This window comes from Anabrus simplex, chromosome 4 (assembly GCF_040414725.1).
Source record: "Anabrus simplex isolate iqAnaSimp1 chromosome 4, ASM4041472v1, whole genome shotgun sequence".
Taxonomy (NCBI): domain Eukaryota; kingdom Metazoa; phylum Arthropoda; class Insecta; order Orthoptera; family Tettigoniidae; genus Anabrus; species Anabrus simplex.
The window spans coordinates 132,603,750-132,627,917 of record NC_090268.1 but is presented as its reverse complement, the minus strand read 5'-3'; the positions used below and the strand labels follow the sequence as shown (position 1 = coordinate 132,627,917).

Sequence of the window (24,168 nt, the reverse complement as noted above, 5' to 3'; positions counted from 1 at the left end):
ACTTTTGCAACTTTCATGTTACGTAAATGTAAATACAGTCAGAAATAATTCTCTGTAATCCTCATATTGATGATGTACATATTTTATATATTGTATGTGTTTATATGTTCAACCATTTACTAATTATCTTATATACACAAACTATATTTTGATGTGTAAGTGCCCGCCAGTATGTAATGTCCTGTACAATTCCTATGTATGAGCCTGCAGGCTCGTTGGAATTAATTGAAATAAATGAATGAATGAATGAATTGATATTTGAATTTAGCGTGAATTTTCAGGTCAAGCCACTAGGAGCGTCACTTGCGACTTGTCTCCCATTTTAACAAGGCTAAATCCGGAAGTGTCGCGTTTTTTGTCTACTGTACTTGGTCAAACGAATGGTCTTGGAGGTAAATTTAAGTTCAAGATTTGTCATCCATGCAGTTGACGTTGCATGTGCGCATTGACGGAAATATGTTGGTGTTTTGTTTGTAAATAATGTTTCCCATTTGGTGGGCGTGTGTATCTTTTAAAACGCGATCAAATATTAAATTAGTGTCGTGTATAACATGAATTGTCCGCGTAGTTAAGAATTAGTTGTGTCTATCTAATGTGTTTACTATTTCTTTGAAGGCTTTTCGTCATATTTTGGCGTATACTTAACCTCATTTTCTTATGGAAAGTTTAGTGTATATGGAGTATGCCGTCGCCGGCATTATCAGGTATTGGTTAATGAATTCAGACTATAAGCAACTTATTGCGGATCGGGTTGAAGTTTCCACCCCTTTAAACTCATGGAAGAAAGGTGTGTATATACAGCCGACAAAGAATTCATGGTATCTGTAAGTTTTGTGTGTACTATTTGCAGTAAATGTCATGTGTGTTCTGAAAGATTTTGTTATTTAATTCCAGTTACCGAAGGTGCTTTCCTGTATAATAAAGGCATCGATCCATATTGTGGTGATATGTTTCATGAAACTCCCATCGGACTATTTATATTTAACTTTATGCTCAGTAATTGTTCTCAGTGGCTTGGAATAATATTCATTTTATGTGATTTACTGACAGCACACTTGTTGTATAGAACAGCGTGTAATTTTATGAGAGAATTGGTAAGTAACACCTCTTTTCTTAGCACAATCCAGATCCGTCTATGTTAGTTTTTACAGTTCACTTTTGTTTTCTGGGGTATTAGTTCAGCCCGTGAGCCAACATATTTCTAATGTTACAAGTAAGTGGAAATTACTGCAATCTTACTTGGAGAGCATCTCAGAGAAGAGATGTGTTCATTGTGATGTCCAGGAACCCACCATCCCGCCCCAAGAAGTATATTTACTTTAATAACTTAATTAAGATTATTACACGCCATTTTCATTTCTGAAGTAGCTACTTGTATTCCTATTGGCCATTGTAAAGTGACACGTGATCTCCTTCCCGTGAAGAAAGATAATCATAATCCATTACCAACCGAAGCGCAAGTAAATGTAACTTGCCTAACCATCCAGACCAACGGTCTTGTCCAGATCCTATCCTAACCGTCTGCACGGCAAGAATTTTGTCCAGATCCGATCCTAACCGTCCGCACGGCAAGAATCTTGCCCAGATCCTATCCTAACCGTTCAGACCAATCGTGGTTCCTAACGAAACTAGAGGCCTAGGGCCGTTTCACAGCTTCTAACCGTACTGACCAATGGTCTTGTCAAGATCCGATCCTAACCATCCGCACAGCAAGAATCTTGTCGAGATCCTATCCTAACCGTCTGCACAGCAAGAATCTGGACTGTGTAACAATGGTGTAATTTATCAGCACCACCAGCTATCGAAGCATAGTTTTTAAGTACAGAGGTTGGCAGCACTGAGCACTGCTGGAAAACATCCTTTCCAAGAAGGCCGCGAGCGAGGAAACAAATGGCAGTCGTTAAGCGTCTGTGTAAATGTTATTTCACGGGCTGAACTAATAATATTTTCTGGTATATGCTATAGTTAGTTTGTTATTTTCATCCACTTAACTTAAATTTTTTCTGTGGTGTTTGCATTTATGAATGTGACAGAAGTATGAGTGAGGTTAGTAATATAATTCTATATGCAGCTAGCAGGCCTACTTGTGAAGAATGGTGAGGTGCCACTTGTAGGGCTGGTGGATACGGTGAGCTGGGGTGACTTGTGTATTAAAAAACACAGCATTTTTAAAGTTTAAGAGATCCACAGTTTGTTAACATAATAATATTTTCCAGTCATGTTTTTATGTTAGCACTGTGACCTAGAATTAGTGTATTCTATTTCATTTTCAAATATGCTAAACATTTATTCCACAGATGGGGTTATTTAGATATAATGTGCATAATTGAAGTAAAACATGTTAAGTCCTTGTGTACTAAAATTATCTGAACCATAGGCAAGCGTATATATCGTGGGACTTAATGTGCTGATTAGATAGATACTGGTACTTAATACATTCAGTACCGTAGACAAGTTAAGGCGTTTAGCGAGACCTTCATAGGTGTGGCTGTCGGTCAGTTAAGGCGTTTAAGTGTGGGCAAGAATGAAATGCATTTATATTTGATCCGTACATTTCGTACAGCCCTTGCAAGATTAGGGAACTGAAGACACATGATAAAGGAGCATTTTTTTCTTCCTGTTAGTCATATGCAGCATGCATGTAATATTGAAGGACTCCATTTATTTTTGGAACCAAGAACTCTGAGAGGCAATATTCTGGCACCTCGATTTGTTTAGGCAATCTTCTCCAGTATCAATAAGAACCTGAAACGTTTTCTTCTTTCTCACAGAAGATAGGTCATCTGATTTACTAGCAATTATTATTATTTATTTAATATATTTATTTCCTAAAATCGTGGTACAATTTAAAGTTTGAAGATATTAGATATCATACCGTCATAGTGTACTAGGATGCTTTCTTTAGGTATGTACAACATTTTAAGTTTCTAGAACTACTGGTTCAGTTTTCTTCCGTGCTGTGTGAGGGCTACAGGAGCATAGCATTTAATTAAATTACACGCTGGGTGGCTTCTACTGAATGTGTTAAAGTTTAGTTGAGAAAAATCCAAATCAAAAATACATTAAGTTACATACCTAATAAAATGTCAGTTGGCCAGTACTTACTGCAAGTTCTTTGCTGATATAATCATTGTCCATTCACATTAGATGGCCAAACCACCTTACTCTTTCATCCTGAATCTTTGCCTCAGTGTTGATAGTTTTCAAAGTGCTCTGTACGAGGTCATTGCGGAGGTGTTCCTTTCTGGTGACACCGCTTATCCATCAAACCATCCTCATCTCTGCTGTCTCTAACCTCCTGATATTGATCTTCCTTAGAAGCACCGTTTCAGTGGCGTAGAGCATAGCTGATCTTACAATTGTCCTGTAAATGTTTCCTTTGTTTTATCGGCACCTTCCTATCACAGAGTACTCCTGACATCTCTCTCCAGTTTCTCCATCCTGCTTGGACTCCAGTGGACACTTACGTTGCAACATCTCCATCCTGTTGCATAATTAATCCCAAGTAACAAAACTCGGTATCTGACTTGATGGCACCACCTTGCAGTTCCAGAACTTGCACTTTTCGTTCGTGTGCTCTACAGCATAGGTACTCGGTTTTGCATTGGCTCAATTTCATGCCTCCTTCCAGAACCCTTCTCCACCATTCGAGCTTGTTTGCAGCCTCTTCTCTTGATTTAGCATACAGCACGATATCATCCATGTGTAACATGGTCCTGGGTGCTTCCTCTCTCACCTCTTTTGTCAGCACCTCCATAAGGACCTTAAACAGGAAGGGACTTAGGGCTGATCCTTGATGCAGCCCAACCTTTACCTCAAGGCTGTCTGACTCCCAGACAGCTCCTGACTCTGGTTTTAACATTTCTATATATATTTCTTAAGTCAATCGGATATACTTTTCTGGCACCATGTTTTTCTTCAGACACCTCCAAACTTCTTGTCTTCTCTAAGTCCGTGAATATCAGACATAACTTCTTTTGTTTCTCTCAGAACTTTTCCATAAGTTGTCTCATCACAAAGATAGCATCTATTGTTGACCAACCAGACATAAAACCGAACTGCTCCTTTGCGATACAGACCTCTTTTCACAGTTGGCCATTGATAATACTGCTTTGAATGTGATGTGTATGCTAATAAAAAAAACCACAAAATTCCTTTGTAAAGTACAAACACAAAATATTTTTTCCCCACAGAGTACAGTATCGGTGCGACCAGCAGAGATTTTTTTGACACTACAGTATAGGCACCTGTGAACTTGACGATGCATATTAAACTGACCTGTGCGTGAAAATTAAGTTAAATTTTATTCAATAAATTGTAACTTTAACCCAAACTGTTTGTTAATAATTTTATTAATTATTAATTTTTATTAATAATTTTAAGTGGGCTTGTCAGATGTAGACATTTGAGGTAAAAGACAAGAAGTTTATTCAGAAGAAAGAACACAAACTTGAAAATAATTTGTTTCAGAAATAACAGTCTATGTACAGACAAATAACTTCTATGTCATTTTTTTCTTCTTTCCTGGTCTTTTTCCCCATTTGGATTTAGCTTGTTTTTATGGCTGGATGCCATTCCTGACACCAACCATATGTGGAGCGATGTGACTTATTCACTGTCGCATGCTTCTGTGTTGGTTAGTAGTATGAAGTGTTGTGTGTAAATGAAGATGTGTATTTAAGACTAATACAAACACCCAGCCTCTGAGCTAGAGGAATTAATCAAACGTGGTTGAAATTCCCAGTCCAGCCAAGAGTCAAACCCATGGCTCTTTCAACTGATGGCTACTACACTGACCATTCAATCAAGGAGACAGACCTATAACTTCCTGTACATGTCATTTAAAAACTAAAATGTAGTGAATGTCCCAGATGGTACTGTGGAAAATCAACTAAAATTTCAAAACAGGCAGAACACAATATAATTTCCTACCTCTGACTAAACACAGGACACAATATAACCATAGCCCCCTTCCCCTCTAAAAAAAAAAAAAGGACATACCAAGTGAGTGGATGCGTGGTTTGGGTCACAGTTGCCAGCTCGCATTTGGAAGATAGTGGGTTTGAACCCCACTGTTGGCAGCCCTGAAGATGGTTTTCCATGGTTTCCCATTTTTTCACACTAAACAAATGCTGGAGCTGTATTATCCGCACACTTTATCTTGGTGCATTTACACCCTAGTGCTGAATCGGTCGACTTCGGCGATCTTCGAGATTCGTACTGGCAACCTTTGAAACACAAACTATGAATCGCTTAAGCATCGTTGTGCGACATCTGGCATACACTTTACGTACTAGTACTGTTGTTGTTTACACAACAAAGCCAAAGTATAGAATTCATGCTAGGAGCAAGATTCTCATCGAGAAATGTTTTATAATGTTATTAATGTGATGTGACATAGTTGTTGGCTTAAGATGATAACGGTTTAGAAATTTCATATCGATCGATCATATTCTCGATACAATTCAGATTTCATTTTCATTCAGTTGGCAGCACCAGGCAGCACTATCGATACCGGGACAGCTCCCTCCTTACTCCTCACCCCCGTACACAAATGCACCAAGATAAAGTGTGCGAATAATACCTTAATAAAGGCCACAGTCACTTCCTTCCCCCTGCTAGCCCTTTCCTATCCCATCATCACCGTAAGATCTGTCTGTGTTGGTGCAACTTAAAGCAAATTGTAAAAAAGAAAATATATATATACTTTCTGCACTCCAGAACAATTCTTGGTGAACAACCACGAATCATATCTTATGCACTAACTTAAATGATCACATCTTACGTTATATGCCATTGAAAATAGACTCAAGTCATCAATTATTTTTGAACTGGTAGTCAGTTGCTAAGGTAGAGTGTGCTCTAATAAGATTGTTTGAGGCTATTAATTCCAAAATGAACATTCTCCAGCTTTGGTTGAAAATGAGGTGTATATGCATTGTGCATCCGTTTGCTACTCATCTTTCTGGATCTGAATGTGTTTGGGGGCCAAGAGAGACAGAATCACATCAGAAATGGCGTTTGAGAAACACACTTGGAATTAAACAGGACAATCTTCAATCTCAGATGTAGACAAATGAGGATCAAACTGGAGCATTCTCCAAAACAGCCAATGAGATTCAGGATAGTGAAATCATATGACTATGTGTTTACTATAAAGTCTTGGGTCATGTTTGGCGGAGTCTGATGTACTGCTACAATTATCTTAAAATTTTATTATGAAACGTTTCTCCTTTTTGCTCATACTTTATTACTGAATGTTGCCTAAGCAGTTCGTAGTTTCATTGTACTGTGCATATCAGAGTTATTATGTTGCAAGAAGTTTCACCATTATCTCCATCTAAAGCTAGGAAACAGCCTAGGCAACTTCGTAGATGGAAGAAAAACATTACCTAAAAGCTGAGGTAAGAATATTTCATTGTTTAGACCATAGATGGGTAATGAGAGAGTCCCACTCCTTGAACTAACGGCATGAGCACGGGAAGAGCTAAGAGCAGCTGACTACTTATAGTTTATGCTGTAAAGACTAGATGATATGCAGTGTCAAGGGGCAAGCAAAGCTACACCAATATACCTGGCTGAGTATATTATGTTTACACAATACAGTCATATATTTTGTTTGTGTTGTATCCCTAAACATGCTTTTATGTTGACCTGCAGTATTTCTATGAGTACAGGTTGTAGTCAAAAGAATATTTTACCGAGCTCGATAGCTGCAGTCGCTTAAGTGCGGCCAGTATCCAGTAATCGGGAGATAGTGGGTTTGAGTCCCACTGTCGGCATCCCTGAAGATGGTTTTTCCGTGGTTTCCCATTTTCACACCAGGCAAATGCTGGGGCTGTACCTTAATTAAGGCCACGGCCACTTCCTTCCAATTCCTAGGCCTTTCCTATCCCATTGTCGCCATAAGACATATCTGTGTCGGTGCGACGTAAAGCAAATAGCAAAAAAAAACAAAAAGTATTTAGTTATCATATGTCAAAATAATTAATTTTGTTTCCTATGCATAACCTACTATGGTCATCTGACGAGAAGTCGTTTGTATGCGGGGTAAGGGGTGCGGAGGGTAAACATGGCAGCTGTGCATGCGCCAATCTTAAGTTTCAAGGCCTGATAAGAAACATTGGTTTCATCTGCGGTGATTCTTGTGAATTAAGGTGCTGTTGTGAAGTATCATATTGGTAGTGCAATTGCGCTTTAGTTATACATTCACTGTACGTACTGCATAATGAAAAGTTTAAGAATGAACACGCATCTCTTTCAGATAGCTCACACTGTTTACCACGACTAATATTTGTAGCTTAGTTTAGTATACTTGTGCCGTACCTACAAGCTGCTGCGACTTCTCATGAGACGCAATTAGTAATGAAATGAATATAATTAAATATATTTACTTAGTAGGACCCTCCGTGGCTCAGGCGGCAGTGCGTCAGCCTGTCACCGCTGGGTTCCATGGTTCATATCCCAGTCACTCCATGTGAGATTTGTGGTGGACAAAGGGGTGGTGGAACAGGTTTTTCTCTGGGTACTCCGGTTTTCCCTGTCATCTTTCATTCCAGCAACACTCTCCAGTATCATTTCATTTGATCTGTCAGTCATTAATCATCGCCCCAGAGGAGTGCGACAGGCCTCGGCAGCCGGCACAATTCCTAACCTCGCTGCAAGATGGTGGCTTCATTCATTCCATCCCTGACCCGGTCAAATGACTGGAAAACAGGCTGTATATTTTCATTTTTATATTTACTTAGTACAATTTTTTTTTGTAGAAAGTAACTTATTTTTTTGTATTCTCACCATAATGTAAAGCACTGAATAGAATTATACATTAGGCACAATAAAACTGTTAAAAGTTTAAATCTGTTTAGATACATGCCCCTTCACTTGTAACTGAGGGCTGTGCAAATAGCTACTAGGCTGTACCTTCCATCAGAGCGCATACTCTGCTCCTTTACCTGCCTGAGCTGGAGTGCTGTTCATTGAGCCAAACTGTGCCCGCTTTCGGTTTAGACATACTGAAATTAAAATCAGGATTGTTACAATAAAACCTCTTATGTATTCATTGTATTCTTTCATAGATAAGCCGTCCGACTCGTTGGCCGAAAGGTCAGCGTACTGGCCTTCGGTTCAGAGGGTCCCGGGTTCGATTCCCGGCCGGGTCGAGGATTTTAACCTTAATTGGTTAATTCCTACGGCACGAGGGCTGGGTGTATGTGTTGTCTTCATCATCATTTCATCCTCATCATGACGCGCAGGTCGCCTACGGGAGTCAAATAGAAAGACCTGCACTTGGCGAGCCGAACCCATCCTGGGATATCCCGGCACTAAAAGCCATACGACATTATAGATAAGCCAAGCAGGAAATGATTGTTACATTCGACAATAACACAGTCTTAACTTATCCAACTAAATATCAGAGCAGTTTAATTGCTTGTTCATTGCACTACTTTTTTATGTTTGTCCTATTTCCACTTTCATTCAGGTATATTCCAAAGAAACTGCCCACTGTGGCAATATGCAGAGAGACGCATTTCATTCTTTCAGATTTGGTACCCTCTCCATCATTGAACTTAATGCATTCTACTCTAACAAGGATTATACTTCACGGAATACATTCCTCTTCTAATATATATGGAACAATACCAATGAAGTGTCGAGGACTAAGAAATGAAAGACTAAGTTTTAACATAGACTTACGTTCCTCCATAACGGGTACATGGAGAGAAAAATTTTAAGACACTTAGTGTTTGGGTAGAATGCATATATCGCCAAGAGTATTTAATGTATGATTATGTTTAATGTCTCAATTGACAGATAAGAGAGGAGGCTACCTGTTTCAGAAAAAAAAAAAAAAAAAATTGAAAATCTAAAATGTAGTTTTCATGAAATAGTGCTTCAAAGTAAGGCAAAATGTGTGCTGAATATGTGATGTCACACTCTACTCTGTTATAAGATGGTGCTGTGTTGACTCATGCACTCACTTGGAGGTTAGCTGTCATTGTGAATATATCCTGGACAGTTGTATTGAATAACAAATTTAATTAGTACGTCTACGAAACTCACAAAACCCTGCAGCCGATAAAATAGTGACAGCCTACCACCAACTTTGTTTTTTTCAGAATGCCTAAGTTCTCTGTAGTCAGCAACAGTGGTCACAATGTCCCTATGTCAGAAAGCCTTCACTCAGATTCTCAGCATTTCTCGGTAAAGGGTAAACTCCATAGCTAAAATTTCTGCAAAAACTGGAAATTCTGCCCCAGAAGGTTGCGGTGAGGAGAGGAAAACACCGGTATACGTGGAGAAGCAATGGAGTGTTATATACTCTGTATGTTCTCTAAAATGTGTGGAATCACACTTGGAGGAACAGAATGTACTGACTTTCAAGCACAAGCTTAAATAAGCTGTACGCTATCTACGACAAGACAGTTGGCCAGGAAAATAATCTCAAGGTAACTCCACCTATTTGTGTCATATCTTTGTAACATGCTTCAATCTTGGCATTAAAACTCCCAGCAAGGATACTTGCTCATTGTGTTCTGATCTCAAAGTGTGTACGACTATAGAAAGAGATTCGGAGAAAATGAAAGATGTACTTGTACAGAAATGAGTTCACATGTTGAGACCTAAAGGCTTCTACAGTCTTCTGTGAGAATCAGACAGTGAAATGTTGATTTCATTATTTTTAAATTATTTTATTATAAATAAAATCACACATACATATACCATCAGCCTAGTCAATACTTAAAATTATATGTTAAATTTTTATTACCACATTACATCCCGTACATGTTTTGAGAGCATCAATTCTCTCTTCTTCAGCAGTTATACAAATTGCCCAAAAATCTTAGACTTTTATCTATAACATTATAATATAGAGCTCCAAGGAATCACAAATGTTTGCTTTTGTTCTGCTACTAATGTTCTCATAAAGTGTCCGTATCTAGCCAGTGAACAATTGTAGCATGCTATGGTCTTGTATTGCATTTGATATTAGCTGATGTGAAGCACAATAATAATAAAGGCATGTTCATCACTAAAAGTAAGTCCTCCTTCTCAGTCATCAATCCAGCTCCTGTTGCACCGGACGACATCAAGAAGCTGTCTCAAGCAAAAGTGAAAGATGGTGAAAAGCTGTTAACTTCACATTTTGGATGTGAATGGAGAAACCTACAAGGCCTTGTACTCCAGACAGCTGAAGGAGCAGAGGACCTGCTATCTGAAGGAGGCATGAAGCCTGTCGACCCTTTTTGTGAGGATACGAACAATGAAAACAGTGCATTATTGAGTGTGAACTACATTGTTGTTGCAGTGTTTCTGTTTCTGTAATGGCATGGATGAATAAAGTGGTATGCATGTATTATTAAGTAATCCAAATTTGAATAAACATACAAATCTGTACATACAACATTATGGCTTCTTCTTTATTAAATATGCAAGTCTGCACTGATAGAGCAATGCCACTTATTTTGGTAATTAATCAGTCATTGCTCATTTTTTATTATTTTGATCATTCTGCAACACAAATAGCAGTGTCCATTAGTGCTGGATTCAGATAGGGCAATATCCACCATCGGAAAATATTTGGCACCGAAGAAAGCAATCTCCAACTTTAATATACAAATATCTGGAAAACTAGTGAGTTATAAATACATGTTGCTTTGATGCCATAATTACATCACCTAGCTTTATTTTTAACAGCAAGAAGTATTTATATATCTACATCAGAGGTACCTGAAACAGAAAATCATCCCTCCTGAAAATTTCTCAAATGTGGAGATTGCTCCTTTTGGAACTGGTAGTGTCATTCACTGTTGACAGATGTGTACTGAAGTCAGTGTAAACTTCATACCGGGTGGCTCAGATGGTAGAAAAACTGGCCTTTTGAGCCTAAGTTGGCAGACTGACTCACTTGTGCTCAAATACACCAGCCTTGTTTTGGTAGATTTTTCGACATAAAAGAACTCATGCAAGACAAAATTTTGGTACCTCAGCATCTCCAAAACCCTTTAAAAGTAGTGGTAATTTGAATAATTTTCTCTTGTGTCATGCAGGTGTGTGTAAATAAATAAAATAAGAAACCACCTTCTGTATTCATGTGAAAAGTATTCTAAATCAGCGTAATTTAACGTTGAGCACAAGAGCGGTCTGTCTGGACTCCTGGTCGAATTTCCTGTCAGGTTACAGGGTCCACTAGTAAACACTGAACTTATAGCTGTTAGCTTGCATTCAGGAAATAGTGGATTTAAACCCCATTATCGGCAGCCCTGAAAATGGTTTTCCGTGGTTTCCCGTTTTCACACCAAGGTAATGGGGTGGGGCTGTACCTTAATTAAGGCCATAGTTGCTTCCTTCCCACTCCTTGCCCTTTCGTATCCCATCGTCACCATAAGACCTATCTGTATCCTTGCAACGTACAGCCAATTGTAAAAAATAAAACAAAAAACACTGAACTTATTCCTGGAGACCAGAGGACTGCTGCTAAATGGAAATGACTTAAGCTGTGAACTGGTGTGGTCCCTTCAGAATGTTTGGTTTGTCTCAGATTGGAATAAGAATATTCATTGTTTTACACCATCACCATAATCGTCAACATTTTATTTAATTTTTTTATTAGTCAACTGTACATGACACAAAACAAGAAAGTACAGTTAAATAGTATGAGACAAGAATGAGAGAAAAAAACTTTACAGTTATGATAATTTTTCAGTATTTACAAGCCGAATTATGTGAAGGAAACATAAAAAATTTAATTTTATGGAATTTTGGTTTGGAGGAGGAACAATAAATTCAGTACACTATAGTATTTATTGAAAAGAAAATCTAAATTGTACATATCATACTATAATTACAATCATTGGCAAATTAGAGCAAGTTCTAATTCCTAAAATACTCTGTATAGGTCAGTGAAAACATAAATTAGTAGTTAAGTGGCATAAAGTCTGCATTTTTTTAAATTGACAACATATGTTCTTGGGAAATGGAAGTTTTCTATTTCGTAACAATAATAAAGAAAATGAGGGATGAATCAAATCTTAAGGTGCCTGTGCAAATTCTTCATGTGTTATGTCTACCGGTATATTGGCCAAAACTAAATCTCATGTTCTAGAGCTGAAATTGAGAATGTTATATGATCAGCATTATGCATTCCCTTGTTCAGCTTCTGCCAGGTTGGAATATTTTTAGTACCTTACCATCTTCCTGTACCCAACCACCGTTGTTCCTCTTTAACTTGTTCCAATCCAGGTTTCTTCTGATTATATTATTTTTGATCATTTTTTTACTACCTTAGTCTATATGTCACTCTTGCCATCCCTCATTCTATCAAAGACTCTTCTTTGGCATTCTTTCCTCTTCCATCCTTTTAACATGTCCATACCATTTAACCCTGGCAGTAACTCGTCTATAAATATCGCTTTAGTTACACCACACGTTTCGAAGACGTGTCACTCAAAGCCTATTATTTAAAGTTACATTAAAGTTACCAAATGGAATGAACAAGGAATAGAGGTGGTGGAGAGGATAACTCTCCCCTCCTTAAGAGGAATAGATGGCATTCATTCGCACAACACGTCAGAAAAACTTATGGTGTTACTGTCAGGGTTAAGTTTATCCCTTTCCATTCTGTCGTGAAGCTTTTCCACTCCGATTTCCTTCCTGATATCCTCATTTAATCTGTCCTTTCTTGTTTTTCGAAGTGTTGGTCCCCTTCCATTTTTCCCTCTTTGATTAGTGTTAATAGAGGATGGTTGCCCAGTTGCTCCTCTTAAAACCACCACTGCCATTTGCTGGTAAAGCTGAGCTTGCTGGGTTATTTACTTCATCTTCTGCTGCGTTCTTCCGTTCCATTTTCTAACGTGATTGTTCATGCTGTTTGAGACTAAGTTATCAAAGCTCATCGAAGATATCAGTGTTAAGATGTCAGATACATTGTATTGTATGTACTGTTAGAAGGGTGGAAGTTAGTTTCTTTTAAAACTTTCAATAATTATCTTATTCTTTTAATGCAACTAATTTTAATCTAACTGAAATTGGTACCTAACGTTTTATTTTCTAGTATTTATGCACTGTCCCTAATTTTTTGTGAAAAACCTGTATTTTTAGGTAAATGTCCCTTATTTCTTATATCAAAAAGTGGCAACCCTGTGCTACCCACTCGCTTAGCTTGTATATATGAGCTCTGGTATTAGAGTGGTTTGTGAGCTGAACTTTTTTTTTGCACAGACTTGACAAGAAATTACTTTACCATCTGTAATGAAATCTGCATCACCTTCAGTTTAGCATTTTATAAGATAACTTCTGCTGCTCTTTTCTTTTGGGATTGTCTCTGCTCAAAAATCAACATGAAAACACTAAGCTGCTACGTCATCTAACAATCCTACGGATAACAACACCATCTAACAATCCTACGGATATCAACACCTTAAATATAAAAACTGTTTACATTGACTTGTGAGACACATAACCACCTGTTTTGTTTGAAGGCACTGGTTACTGGATGAAAAGCAACTGAATACTACAGTGGAAGGTGTTTGCTGAGTAGAAAACCAATAGCTCATTTAAAGCCTCTTCCTATTGCGCATTGGGCCTTACCATGGCCCATTTAGGTCCTCTACCTCAACGAGACAATAAATATCTCCCTCTCAGGTATCAGTATGGAAACTTCAAAACTATTACCGTAGCATTACTCTGCGCCGGGCTGAGTGGCTCAGACGCAATCGTCTGCCCAACTTGGCAGGTTTGATCCTGGCTCAGTCCGGTGGTATTTGAAGGTGCTCAAATATGTCAGCCTCGTGTCGGTGGATTTACTGCCACATAAAAGAACTCCTGTGGGTCAAAATTCTGGCACCTTGGCGTCTTTGAAAATCATTGGAAATATGGTAAGAACGCATTAAAATCAGTGAATAAAAAGTCTGTGAATCTTCTGAAGCCGTGTATTAGCGTCCTGTCAATCTTGAATCTTGAAATAGCACACCATGAACATGATGTGAAGTATGAAGTCCAGTTATTGCACGGGTTAAAATGTCCTTATATGCATGGAATTGCACAAATATAAAACAACATGAGTGGCTATGCGAATTAAATATAAAATTATCCTGACATTGTGAACATAAAGTGCATGTTCTTGAACGTGTACATAAAATAGTATAATATTGATGCCACGTTAAAATAGCTTCTTGTCGCATAGCCACTCATGTTGTTTTATTTTTGTGTAATCCCATGCATGTAAGGACATTTTAACCCATGCAATAACTGGATTTCATAGTTCAAATCATGTTCATGGTGTGCTATTTCAAGATTCAAGATTGACAAGATGCTAATACTCCGCTTCCAAGATTCACAGACTTTTTATTCACTAATTTTAATTTGTCCTTACCATATTTCAAATGATTTTATGCGTAACTGAAGATGTTCCATCAGAGGACGAAACATGTATCACCAATATAGTTTAATGTAGTCTTGCTATTAAAGACAATTACAGTATTGTAAAGGTGGAATTATAAATTTAAATTTTCACAAGTTGATACTTTTTGACAATACAGGCTCAAATATGAAATTTATCACGTGCAATTATTATCATTACTGTGCAGCAAGTTATTGTATACATTGCCATTCTTTTAAGAAAGATTCAGTCACCAATCAGTGAAATCTTAGAAGTGTAGATAAAAAGTGACACCTGCTGCATTTTCTTGTGAACAACAACATGATTACGGTACTTGTTCCATTCAAGAAATTTTTGTCTCCAGTAATATTCACGTTGGCAAGGATATGGTCATTTTGGGATGAATGTATACAAATATCGGTTAAAATATGTTGCAATAATTGTGAAAGTCTAGAATTATGCATCGTAAATCCTGAAGTCGGGATATGTGTATTAAACTCCACTATAAAATCTCACAATTCGATTAGTTACATCATAAAATGGGCTTCCTGACCATTTTCAAAGGGAGAACACAATATCTATATATATAAAATAAGAGTTTTGTCTGTACATTGCTCAAAATTTGAAAAGAATGGTATTTCTGTATCGATCATGTCCACAGTAACAAGAAAATGCAGTTTTTACTTTTCCGTAATTTCGGTCTCTGTCTATATGTATGTATGTACACGCATCATGAGAAAACGGCTGAAGAGAATTTATTAAAAATCGGTATGTAGAGTCGGGGGGGTGAGCCTCTACAATCTAGGCTATAAATTATTTTATTCATGCTGAGCAAAATGGTAGTTTAGGGGAAGGCCTAAAATTCAATTCTCAAATATTTATATTATTAGTGGTCATATCGATAAATACTACATAACTAAAGTTATATAGAATTAAATTTCTGATCATTTACGTCTTATGCATTTTTACCGTACCGGCTATGATAACACAGATATTCATGAATTTGGATTTTTGTTACTAAGTCCATATCAACGCCAAGCCCCGACAAAATGGGTAAACAGAATTTAATGAAAATCGGTATGGAGTCGGGGAATAAGAAACTATAGTTTAAGCTATAAACAATGTTATTCACCCTGGGTGAAATGGTAGTTTAGGGGAAGGCACCTAAAATTTAATTTTTAAATACCTATGTTCTTGGTCCTGTGGAAAAGTACTACATAATAAAAGTTGCAGTGAATATAATTTCCGATCATTTATGTTTTATTCAGTTTTACCGTATCGACTATGATAAGAGTGGTATTTCAGAACCGGAAGACAATTAATAATGTGAAGGCCTACAATATCGAAAGCGTGTAACATAGATCAACACTGACCGTTGTTTGTTGTAATGTTCTTTGTCTCCTATGCTGACATTCAACTCCGATAGATGGGATTACTGCTGCGTACCGAGTATAACAGCCTAACTGAATATTGACAGGAAATAGCTGAGGAGCGAGTTAGATAACTTTATTCTTTGGCATGCCAATCCTCTGGTTCATACATTTTCTGATACTGCTGGTACGTAACACACTGGTTCATCGTAGTATGTCAGCTATTCGATACCTACTCTGACACGCTGTTTTGAATGAGTAGTGTGCGCACTTAAGTCAGAGGCTCAGTTAGTAGTAGGAGTAGTAGTATGAACTGGTTTGGAATTACAATTTAGCCTTATTCCAAATTATAGTACCACAATTCACTAAATAACTCAAAATTCAACCCTGAAAAGAGCTGTTTCTTAGGAAAAGCTTCTTCCTCTTCAGTTTCATTAAATCTACATTAATTTTTTTCCAAATTAGCAGCGAAGATGTGGTTTCTTCTCTGGCTTGGAGGAAAAATTGCCTCCATGTCAGACAGTTCTTTCCCCCGCCAGTGTAGTGAATTGAGATTTTCTGACTCATCGGGTACTCCCAGGAAACAGATAAGTAAACGGGCATATTTTTGCCCTGTGACTATCCACTATTTGAAACGCCCTTCCCCCTGCCGAAAAAAGGACGAAGATTGTTCACGGATCACGGATGTCTGCGTCTTGGTCATTCCAGCTATGTAGCTTTGGACTGTTAGTTCGGCAGCATAGTACTGTTTGTTAAAAGTGAGAAAATGTGTGGTTTTTCATTTGATTGAGTATTTCATATGAAGGCATTGCTTTTAATCGCGCCATTCCTACTGACGTCATTGTAATGACCCATGTTCATTTCAGTTGGGAAAATCACTAAGAGAGTCTTTCTGAGAATCTATAAAGGCAGGCAGAGAGTGAGTATCTGCCATTATAATGAAAACTCCCCAAACTGATTGTGACTGACGGTAGGCAAGCTGGACTACCATTACAATGAAAATTCCCTAACCCAATCTTCATATGAGAAAAGACGTTGGTGACTTGCCCATCGTGCTTCTAGGGCAACTTTAAGAGCTGTGCAACTTAATACAATCTTGCTCACAACGTGTACACTACCTAACCTAGAATTCTGTATAAAATTTAGAATTCCGTAGCGAAGCACGGGTACATCAGCTAGTCCATTTATATATTGTATCTGATGTCTAACCATTACATACATGTCAGACAGAGGATATAATGACAGTGACATATGAAGCCCATGTTTGGTCACAGTGTTTGTAATCTATGTAAGTTTTGTATATTTTCAGTTTATAAATATGTTTTCTTTATAACTGTAGATTTCCTGTGACCTATGACATGATCAAATACCCTAAATGATGTTTTTATATGGTAATATTTCTCTCGTAATGCTATTTTCTGATAGTCTGTCTGAAGCAACAAATTAACTCTGTACCGTAGGTTATATAATATGAGAAAAATGTTAATGATTTTTTCTATCAGTTTCAGAGACAATCTATAGAAAAAGTAAATTATGCAAAAGACTCTGCTGCTCTTATCTTGAAGGATGCAGATCTCAAGCTCTCTCCAGTATATGTGGCATCTGCATATCTTTTCAATCCATATGTGATATTTAATTGTGTGGGGCAGACTACAACAGTGTTTACAAACCTTTGCCTGGCAGCTGCATTTCTGTCAATGATTACAGGTAAATTTCTCTTTTAATTTGTCTGGTCATCATAGCAAATGTTTACTTAATCATATTTTCTGAACATTGTTGGAATAATATATATAGAATCTTTCTTTTCTCCTGTTCAGTTATTTAGTGGTTTGGGTCACATCGTTTTCAGCTTGCATTTGAGAGATAGTGGGTCTGAACCCCACTGTCAGCAGCCCTGAATATAGTTTTCCGTGGTTTCCCATTTTCACACGAGCAAATCCTGGGGCTACGGTCGCTTCCTTCCCACTCCTAGCTCTTTCTTATGTTGTTGCCATAAGACCTATGTGTCAGTACGACATAAAGCAGATTGTTAAAAAAAAAAAAAGCAGTATTGCTTTTAGGAAAGTTGCTGTCTCAGTGGATCAGTGGTAGTGTGTTTGACTCATGATCCCAAGTGTATGGGCTCATTCCTGGCTGAGGTAGTCCATTTTTGAAATCTGGTCAGAAATCTTGGCACTCCATGTCTTTCTTGCCATGTTAAAGATCTTTGGTAGTCCACTCAGTGTCACCCGATAAAATAAAATAAATTAAGCCTTGGTATTTGTCCAATAAAATTCTGAACAGGCTGAGTGGCTCAGACGGTTGAGGCGCTGGCCTTCTGACTCCAACTTGGCAGGTTCAATCCTGCTCAGTCCGGTGGTATTTGAAGATGCTCATATACGTCAGCCTCATGTCTGTAGATTTATTGTAATGTAAAAGAACTTCTGCGGGACAAAATTGTGGCACCTCAGTGTTTCAGAAAACTGAAAGTGTAGTTAGGCCTAGTGCGACATAAAGCAAATATTATTATTATTATTATTATTATTATTATTATTGTACCGGGCGGTACACCTCCACTCCGCTAATTTAAAATGTGCGCCTGTTGAAACTCCTCTGCTGGAGGAAGTCTGAACTTTATCTACGCTATTAATTCTCTACTTTCTCAGAAGATGTCACCACGTGGAAAATTTTGAGTTTTTGAACTGTGTCATTTTTGATGTGGTTTTGTTTCGCTTGAAGTAAGAAGTGTGAACTTTCTCTTCTAGAGGACACTACTGAAGATCAACAATAGTGCAACCTAGTGCGGAGTCAAAGAACTATTTTGTTGGAGAAATTTTTATTTCAAATGTTTGTTCCTTGCTAAATTTCTTTCAGTCTTTGGTTAAGTTGGCAATATTTACCCCTTCTTTCCCCTTGTTTTAAATCTAGCCTATCCCGAATTTCTTGAATTAATTTTCCACCAATTATGTGTTTCTTCTTAGTATTGTGTAGGGGGTTTATTGATCTACCAATAAAATCCTCATGGGAGGGTGTTTTCATTCCCCTAACGCCTAGAACCTTCTGCGAGAGTATTTAAACTGCTGATTTTAGGGTCTCCGAGCCACTTCTGTTCCATCTTTCAGTGTATAAAGTACATAGCAGGAGGCGGGAAGCGCCTCTTTCTTCGGCAGCGGTCAACAATAAGGTAATGGCCGATTAATTAATTCTTTCTTTGCTAGCTCAGCAGTTTAACTCTCGGGGCGGGTGCGAAGCGTTCCACCATGTAACCTTTTCCTAAAATGTAACGATCTTTTCTTCTATTCTCTTTTAAGCTGCATATTGGGATAGAGAGTGCTAACCCTCTCGAGCTCCCACTCACATTGTCTTGAGGTGAACTTATTTTCTCAACCTATTCTTCGTTAACGTAAAACAAATTGTTTCTTTCTAAAGTCACCTCTGTAGTATGGGATTAGCCCTGGCATTAGTGGCCTAGAGCCAGATTAGGTTTTAAAAACAAGTGTATTAGGAGTGCAAGTTCGCCTCCTCTCAAATTGTTATTTTAGAGGTCATGTAATTGCCCCTTTTCATTTAATAGACCTCAGTAGGTTGGGTATTTTACCCCTGTGTCTATGTCCAGTGAGGACAACGTGAAGGTGGAGTTTGGTGTGGCCTGGGAGAGGCTTAAATTTTGAGAGCGAGTGGCTCTTTTTGAAAATTGAGTGTTGTATGCCTCGTGGAGGCTTTTCAGTGTAATTTGGAGCAAGTGCTCCTAGGTATGAATGGGGTTTTCTGCCCCTCTGTTTAAACTCGTGTTTGGGGTAAAACTGAGCTTATTGCCCAAGCAGTGTAAAATCAGGGCGCGAAGCCCAATTCCTGTAAATATTGTAACTACCCTTTTTGATTTGCTACTTTGTACCTGCCATGCTTGTTATTTCTTTGTTTTTGAAAAGAAAATATAACCTTGTTAAATTTTAAATTAATTTTGCTTTCGTAGCTGGAGACCTATTCACACCCGCACCTTCTTTCACCTCTACCTACCACGGAAAACTCCGTAACAAGTGGTAGCAGAGCGTGGTTGAATGGGTCTCATTTTAGCCCCTTTTGACGGCTAAACATTGTTTTGTTCCGAACTCTAAAAATTTTCTCAGTTGCTGGAATTTTTTTTTTTTGATTTTTAAAATTGTTCTGTCACCATGCCTGGCCCTCGCGATGTTCTCCATCTTAACTATTTGCGCAAAGAGGAGTTAATCTATGAATTAACTATTAGAAATGTGCAATCTGGAGGCACGGTTGCAGTAGACACAAATAAGCTTAGAGAATCCCTAGATTTGCCCATTTCCATCCCCAATTTGGGAGAGAAAGAAATTGACGACTCTCTTTCCACGATCGTCGAGAATATTACTGGGCTAGCTTCGGTAGTTAGTTTTTTTGATGAAAATGATCCTTCTCCGAATCAAATTAAGCGTGTGCAAGCTAGGCTGTTTCATTTTTCAAATAGAGTTAACGATCTGTTGTCTCTAAAGTTGAATGACGTTCAGAAGAAGGAAGCTAGTACGCTCCTGGAAAATATGTCTGAATTATCTAGCAAGGTCACTCAATTGTTAACTGGGGAAGTTTCTCCCAAAACTGATCAACCCGCCACGGTGAATGCAGGTAGTGAGGAAGCGCCTTCCAAGGGAGAAGTTAATAGGATAACCGTTGCTGCTCAAACTATCCCTGCCCCATTGGACAACGAGTCTGAACGCCGTGCATCATTGAGTAACATCCGTTCTGAATTAACTTCCTTGCCATTGAAACCTTTACCTACTATGTCACCTGGGTTTAGCAGCTTGCCTCATCCATTGGCAATGTTGCTCAGAGGTATCTCTAAGTTTTCCGTTAATACCACCAGTGACGTAATTTCATTTTTAAGATTTCTAGTTGAATTTCAGGATCATGCCCTTGTGTTTTCTCTTTCTCCATGTCAAATTTTGCAAATTATCTATCCTTATGCAATTGGTATTCTCTCTGACAAAATAGTAAGAGCCATAGCCGAACAGTCATCTATTGAAGATTTTCATGCACACCTGCTTGCAAATTTTATTCCCGCCCGCGCGAGGTCATCTCTGATTCAGAAGTACTATTATCGTGTACAGCGCTTGGATGAAAACTTGGCTGATTTCATACAGGACATTAAGTTTTATACTAGGGTATTTGCCCTCCATTTTCCTGAAGATCAGATTGTACAGGCTATTGTAGAGGGAATTTCACCTCCCTATAGGTCATATTTGTGTTTCGCGGCGTGCCCGCAAACTTTCTCTGAACTTGAAGCATTGGCCGTCTCAGCGGAAGGAGTTAGATACGCCGATTCTTTGCGTGTCGCGGAAGAACCCCCGCCTTCCTTTCGTAATACTCGGCCTCCACCTCGCCGACCAGTCAATCCCCGTAAATGTTATCCTTGCGGGTCGCCTGACCATCTGCGCAACAAGTGTCCACTGATCAAGTCAAGTGGGACAAGGAATGGAGCCGGGTCATCACAAGGCTGTTTTAAGTGTGGGGCCTTCTCACATATTGCCAAGAATTGTCCCAATTCGAATAGCACCCCCTCCTGCTCAACTTCTGGTGCAAATTCCACCTATGCCAATAATAAAAAGTGACTAGTGGCTTCGGCTGAGTCGACTAATCCATCTTCCAGAGACTCAGCCCCTGGTAAACAGGTTGTAAATTCAGGGAACGAGCAATTTTCAAATTCATCTTTTGAAGGTCCCAAAGAGTGTCTTAGGATTGCGGCGGATTCCCCCGCACCGGTCCCCTTTCTCAAAATTGAGTTAAATAACGAGCCTATAACAGCTCTCTTAGATTCAGGTAGTGTTTGTTCTATTATTTCGGCTGATTGGTATTCAAAATTGAAATCTGTTTGTAAGCTTCCTAACTATTGTTTGTCGGCGATCCAATATGTTTCGGCTAATTCCTCTCCATTAGAAATTCTCGGTTCCTTATATGTCAAAATTCGTATTTTTCAATTCACATGGAAAGTTAAAGTGTTTGTGGCCAAGCACTTGTCTTGCCCCATTATATTGGGAGCGGACTTTATTTCTCACACTGGTCTTGTGCTCGATCTTCAGAGTAGGTCTTGCACTTTCAAATTTGCCTCTAATTGTAATATCCCTCTATTAAAGTGTAATTCTGCATCATGTTCTTCTATTTCGCCTACCCAGGATGAGATGTTGTTTGACCTTAGACATCTACCTGAGGAGCAGGCTGATAGTATTCGCAAATTGTGTCAGTCGTTTCCCGAGGTGTTCTCTGATACTCTTGGTGTTACTGACCTTATTGAATACAAAATTGAGGTCACGGATTCGATTCCTGTCCGTTTTCCACCTTATAGGCTATCTCCACCTAAAATGAAGGCTCTAAAAGAAATCATCGATCAGATGTTGAAGGACGGTATTATTAGGCCCTCTAAGTCGGCGTATTCGTCACCTATTTTTTTAGTCCCGAAACCCCAAGGAGGCTTCAGGCCTGTCATTGATTATAGGGCTCTCAATCGGAAGGTGGTGTTACAATCTGTGCCCCTTCCTGACCTTCATTCTTGTTTTTCATGGTTTCGAAAGGCCAAGTTCTTTACTATCTTGGACTTGAATCAGGCCTATAATCAAATTCCCCTTGCCGAAGAGTCTAAACATCTTACAGCGTTTGCCACGGACTGGAATTTATACGAATACAACCGCGTGCCTTTCGGGCTCCCCACGGGAGCAGCTGTACTCACTAGGCTACTAGATAGGGTCTTCTCCGACATCAAATTTGAGTACTTATATCACTACTTGGATGATGTATCGTATTTTCAGAGACTTTTGAAGAACATCTAGATCATCTGCGAGAGGTTCTCGATCGCCTTCGTAAGGCTGGGTTAACTGTTAAGTTGTCCAAGGTTGCCTTTGCTAAGCCCTCTATGTCTTTCCTAGGGCATATTGTGTCACCTGATGGTGTAGCAGTCGATCATTCTAGAACACAGGCCATCCGTGATTTTAAACCTCCCAAGGACATTAAAGGTATCGCCAGGTTCATTGGTATGGTGAATTTCTTCAGGAAGTTTATTCCTAACTTCGCTAATAGAGCGGCGCCCTTAAACCTTCTTCGTAGGAAAGGCGTCAAATTCGAGTGGGGACCTTCTCAACAAGCCGCTTTTGAAGACCTTAAATTAGCTCTCTGTAATGCCCCTGTACTTGCTATGCCTGATTTCTCGAAGAAATTCATTGTCCAAACCGACGCATCGTCGTCGGCGGTAGCTGCAGTCCTTCTTCAAGAGACTGAACTAGGGAGGCGACCCATCGCCTATGCATCTAGGACCTTGTCGGCTCAAGAAGCCAAGTACTCCATATATGAGCTCGAAGGTTTGGCAGTCTTATTCGCCTTAGAGAAGTTCCGTCTCTATCTGGAACATGTCAAATTCGACCTGGAGACAGATAATCAAGCCTTAAGCTGGGTCTTAGGTAGGCCGCGTCGTACTGGTCGTATAGCCCGCTGGGCCATCCGTATTTCCGCCTTCCAGTTTGATGTTAGACATATCAGAGGTACCGAAAATGTTGTTGCTGATGGACTCAGCCGTATGTTTTCTAACGACGTCGAGACCCACGAACCGGTCGACAGTTCATCACCTTCCGAGTCCATACTATCTGAGGTTAATGCCATCCTAACTGATGCTCCCATGCTCTTTAGGGATATCGAGAAATACCAACGTGAAGATCCGACGCTGGCTCCGATAATGGAAACCCTTTCTTCTGGGGAACATGTTGTCCCTTATGTTCTGAGGAATGGTGTTCTATGTTGCCCTTCGAGGCATGATAAGATGATGAAAGATGTTGTTCCAGCGGTTCTTGTACCTATGATCTTTAAGTATTATCATGAGACCCCATTAGGAGGGCATCTTGGTATCTTTAAAACTCGTGAAAAGATTCGTGAAATGTTCATCTGGAAAGGTATGGACGGTGAAATCCGTGAACTAGTAAAGGCTTGTAAATCCTGTTTGCTTAGTAAACCGACCATGTCCACCAAGGTAGGCCTCTTGTCTTCTCAGCAAGCGTCGCGCCCCATGGAACGCCTGTATATTGATTATGTAGGACCATTCCCCCAGTCAAAGGGTAATGCAAACAAGTTCATTCTTGTGTGTGTAGATGGTTTTACCAGATTTTCTTGGTTATTTCCGACTAAGCTGGCTACCGCTCAGTCTACCATTACTTGCTTAAATTCTATTTTTGCTTCTTTTGGTCCGTGCCAATATATTGTATCTGATAATGCTAAGGCTTTTACATCTAATTTATTTCGTAAATTCTGTTTTGACTTATCCATCTCTCATGTAACTACTTCTGCTTATTACCCTCAACCATCTCTGGCTGAACGGGTTAATCGTAATCTCAGGTCCGCACTTATTGCCTATCATCATGAAGATCATTCCAGGTGGGACACGTCCCTGCATTGGTTAGC

General features: G+C 39.0%; 1 protein-coding gene across 1 annotated transcript in view; it reads left to right on the top strand.

The window, feature by feature from the left end:
• Positions 1 to 446: 446 nt before the first annotated feature.
• The window catches only part of PIG-U (phosphatidylinositol glycan anchor biosynthesis class U), a 52,551-nt gene continuing 28,829 nt past the window's right edge, over positions 447 to 24,168 (top strand). Inside the window, exons 1-3 of the mRNA XM_067146305.2 lie at positions 447 to 787; positions 895 to 1,094; positions 17,250 to 17,454. Coding sequence (XP_067002406.2) covers positions 658 to 787; positions 895 to 1,094; positions 17,250 to 17,454 — 535 coding nt within the window. The 5' untranslated portion in view covers positions 447 to 657. The remainder of the gene's footprint in view (positions 788 to 894; positions 1,095 to 17,249; positions 17,455 to 24,168) is intronic.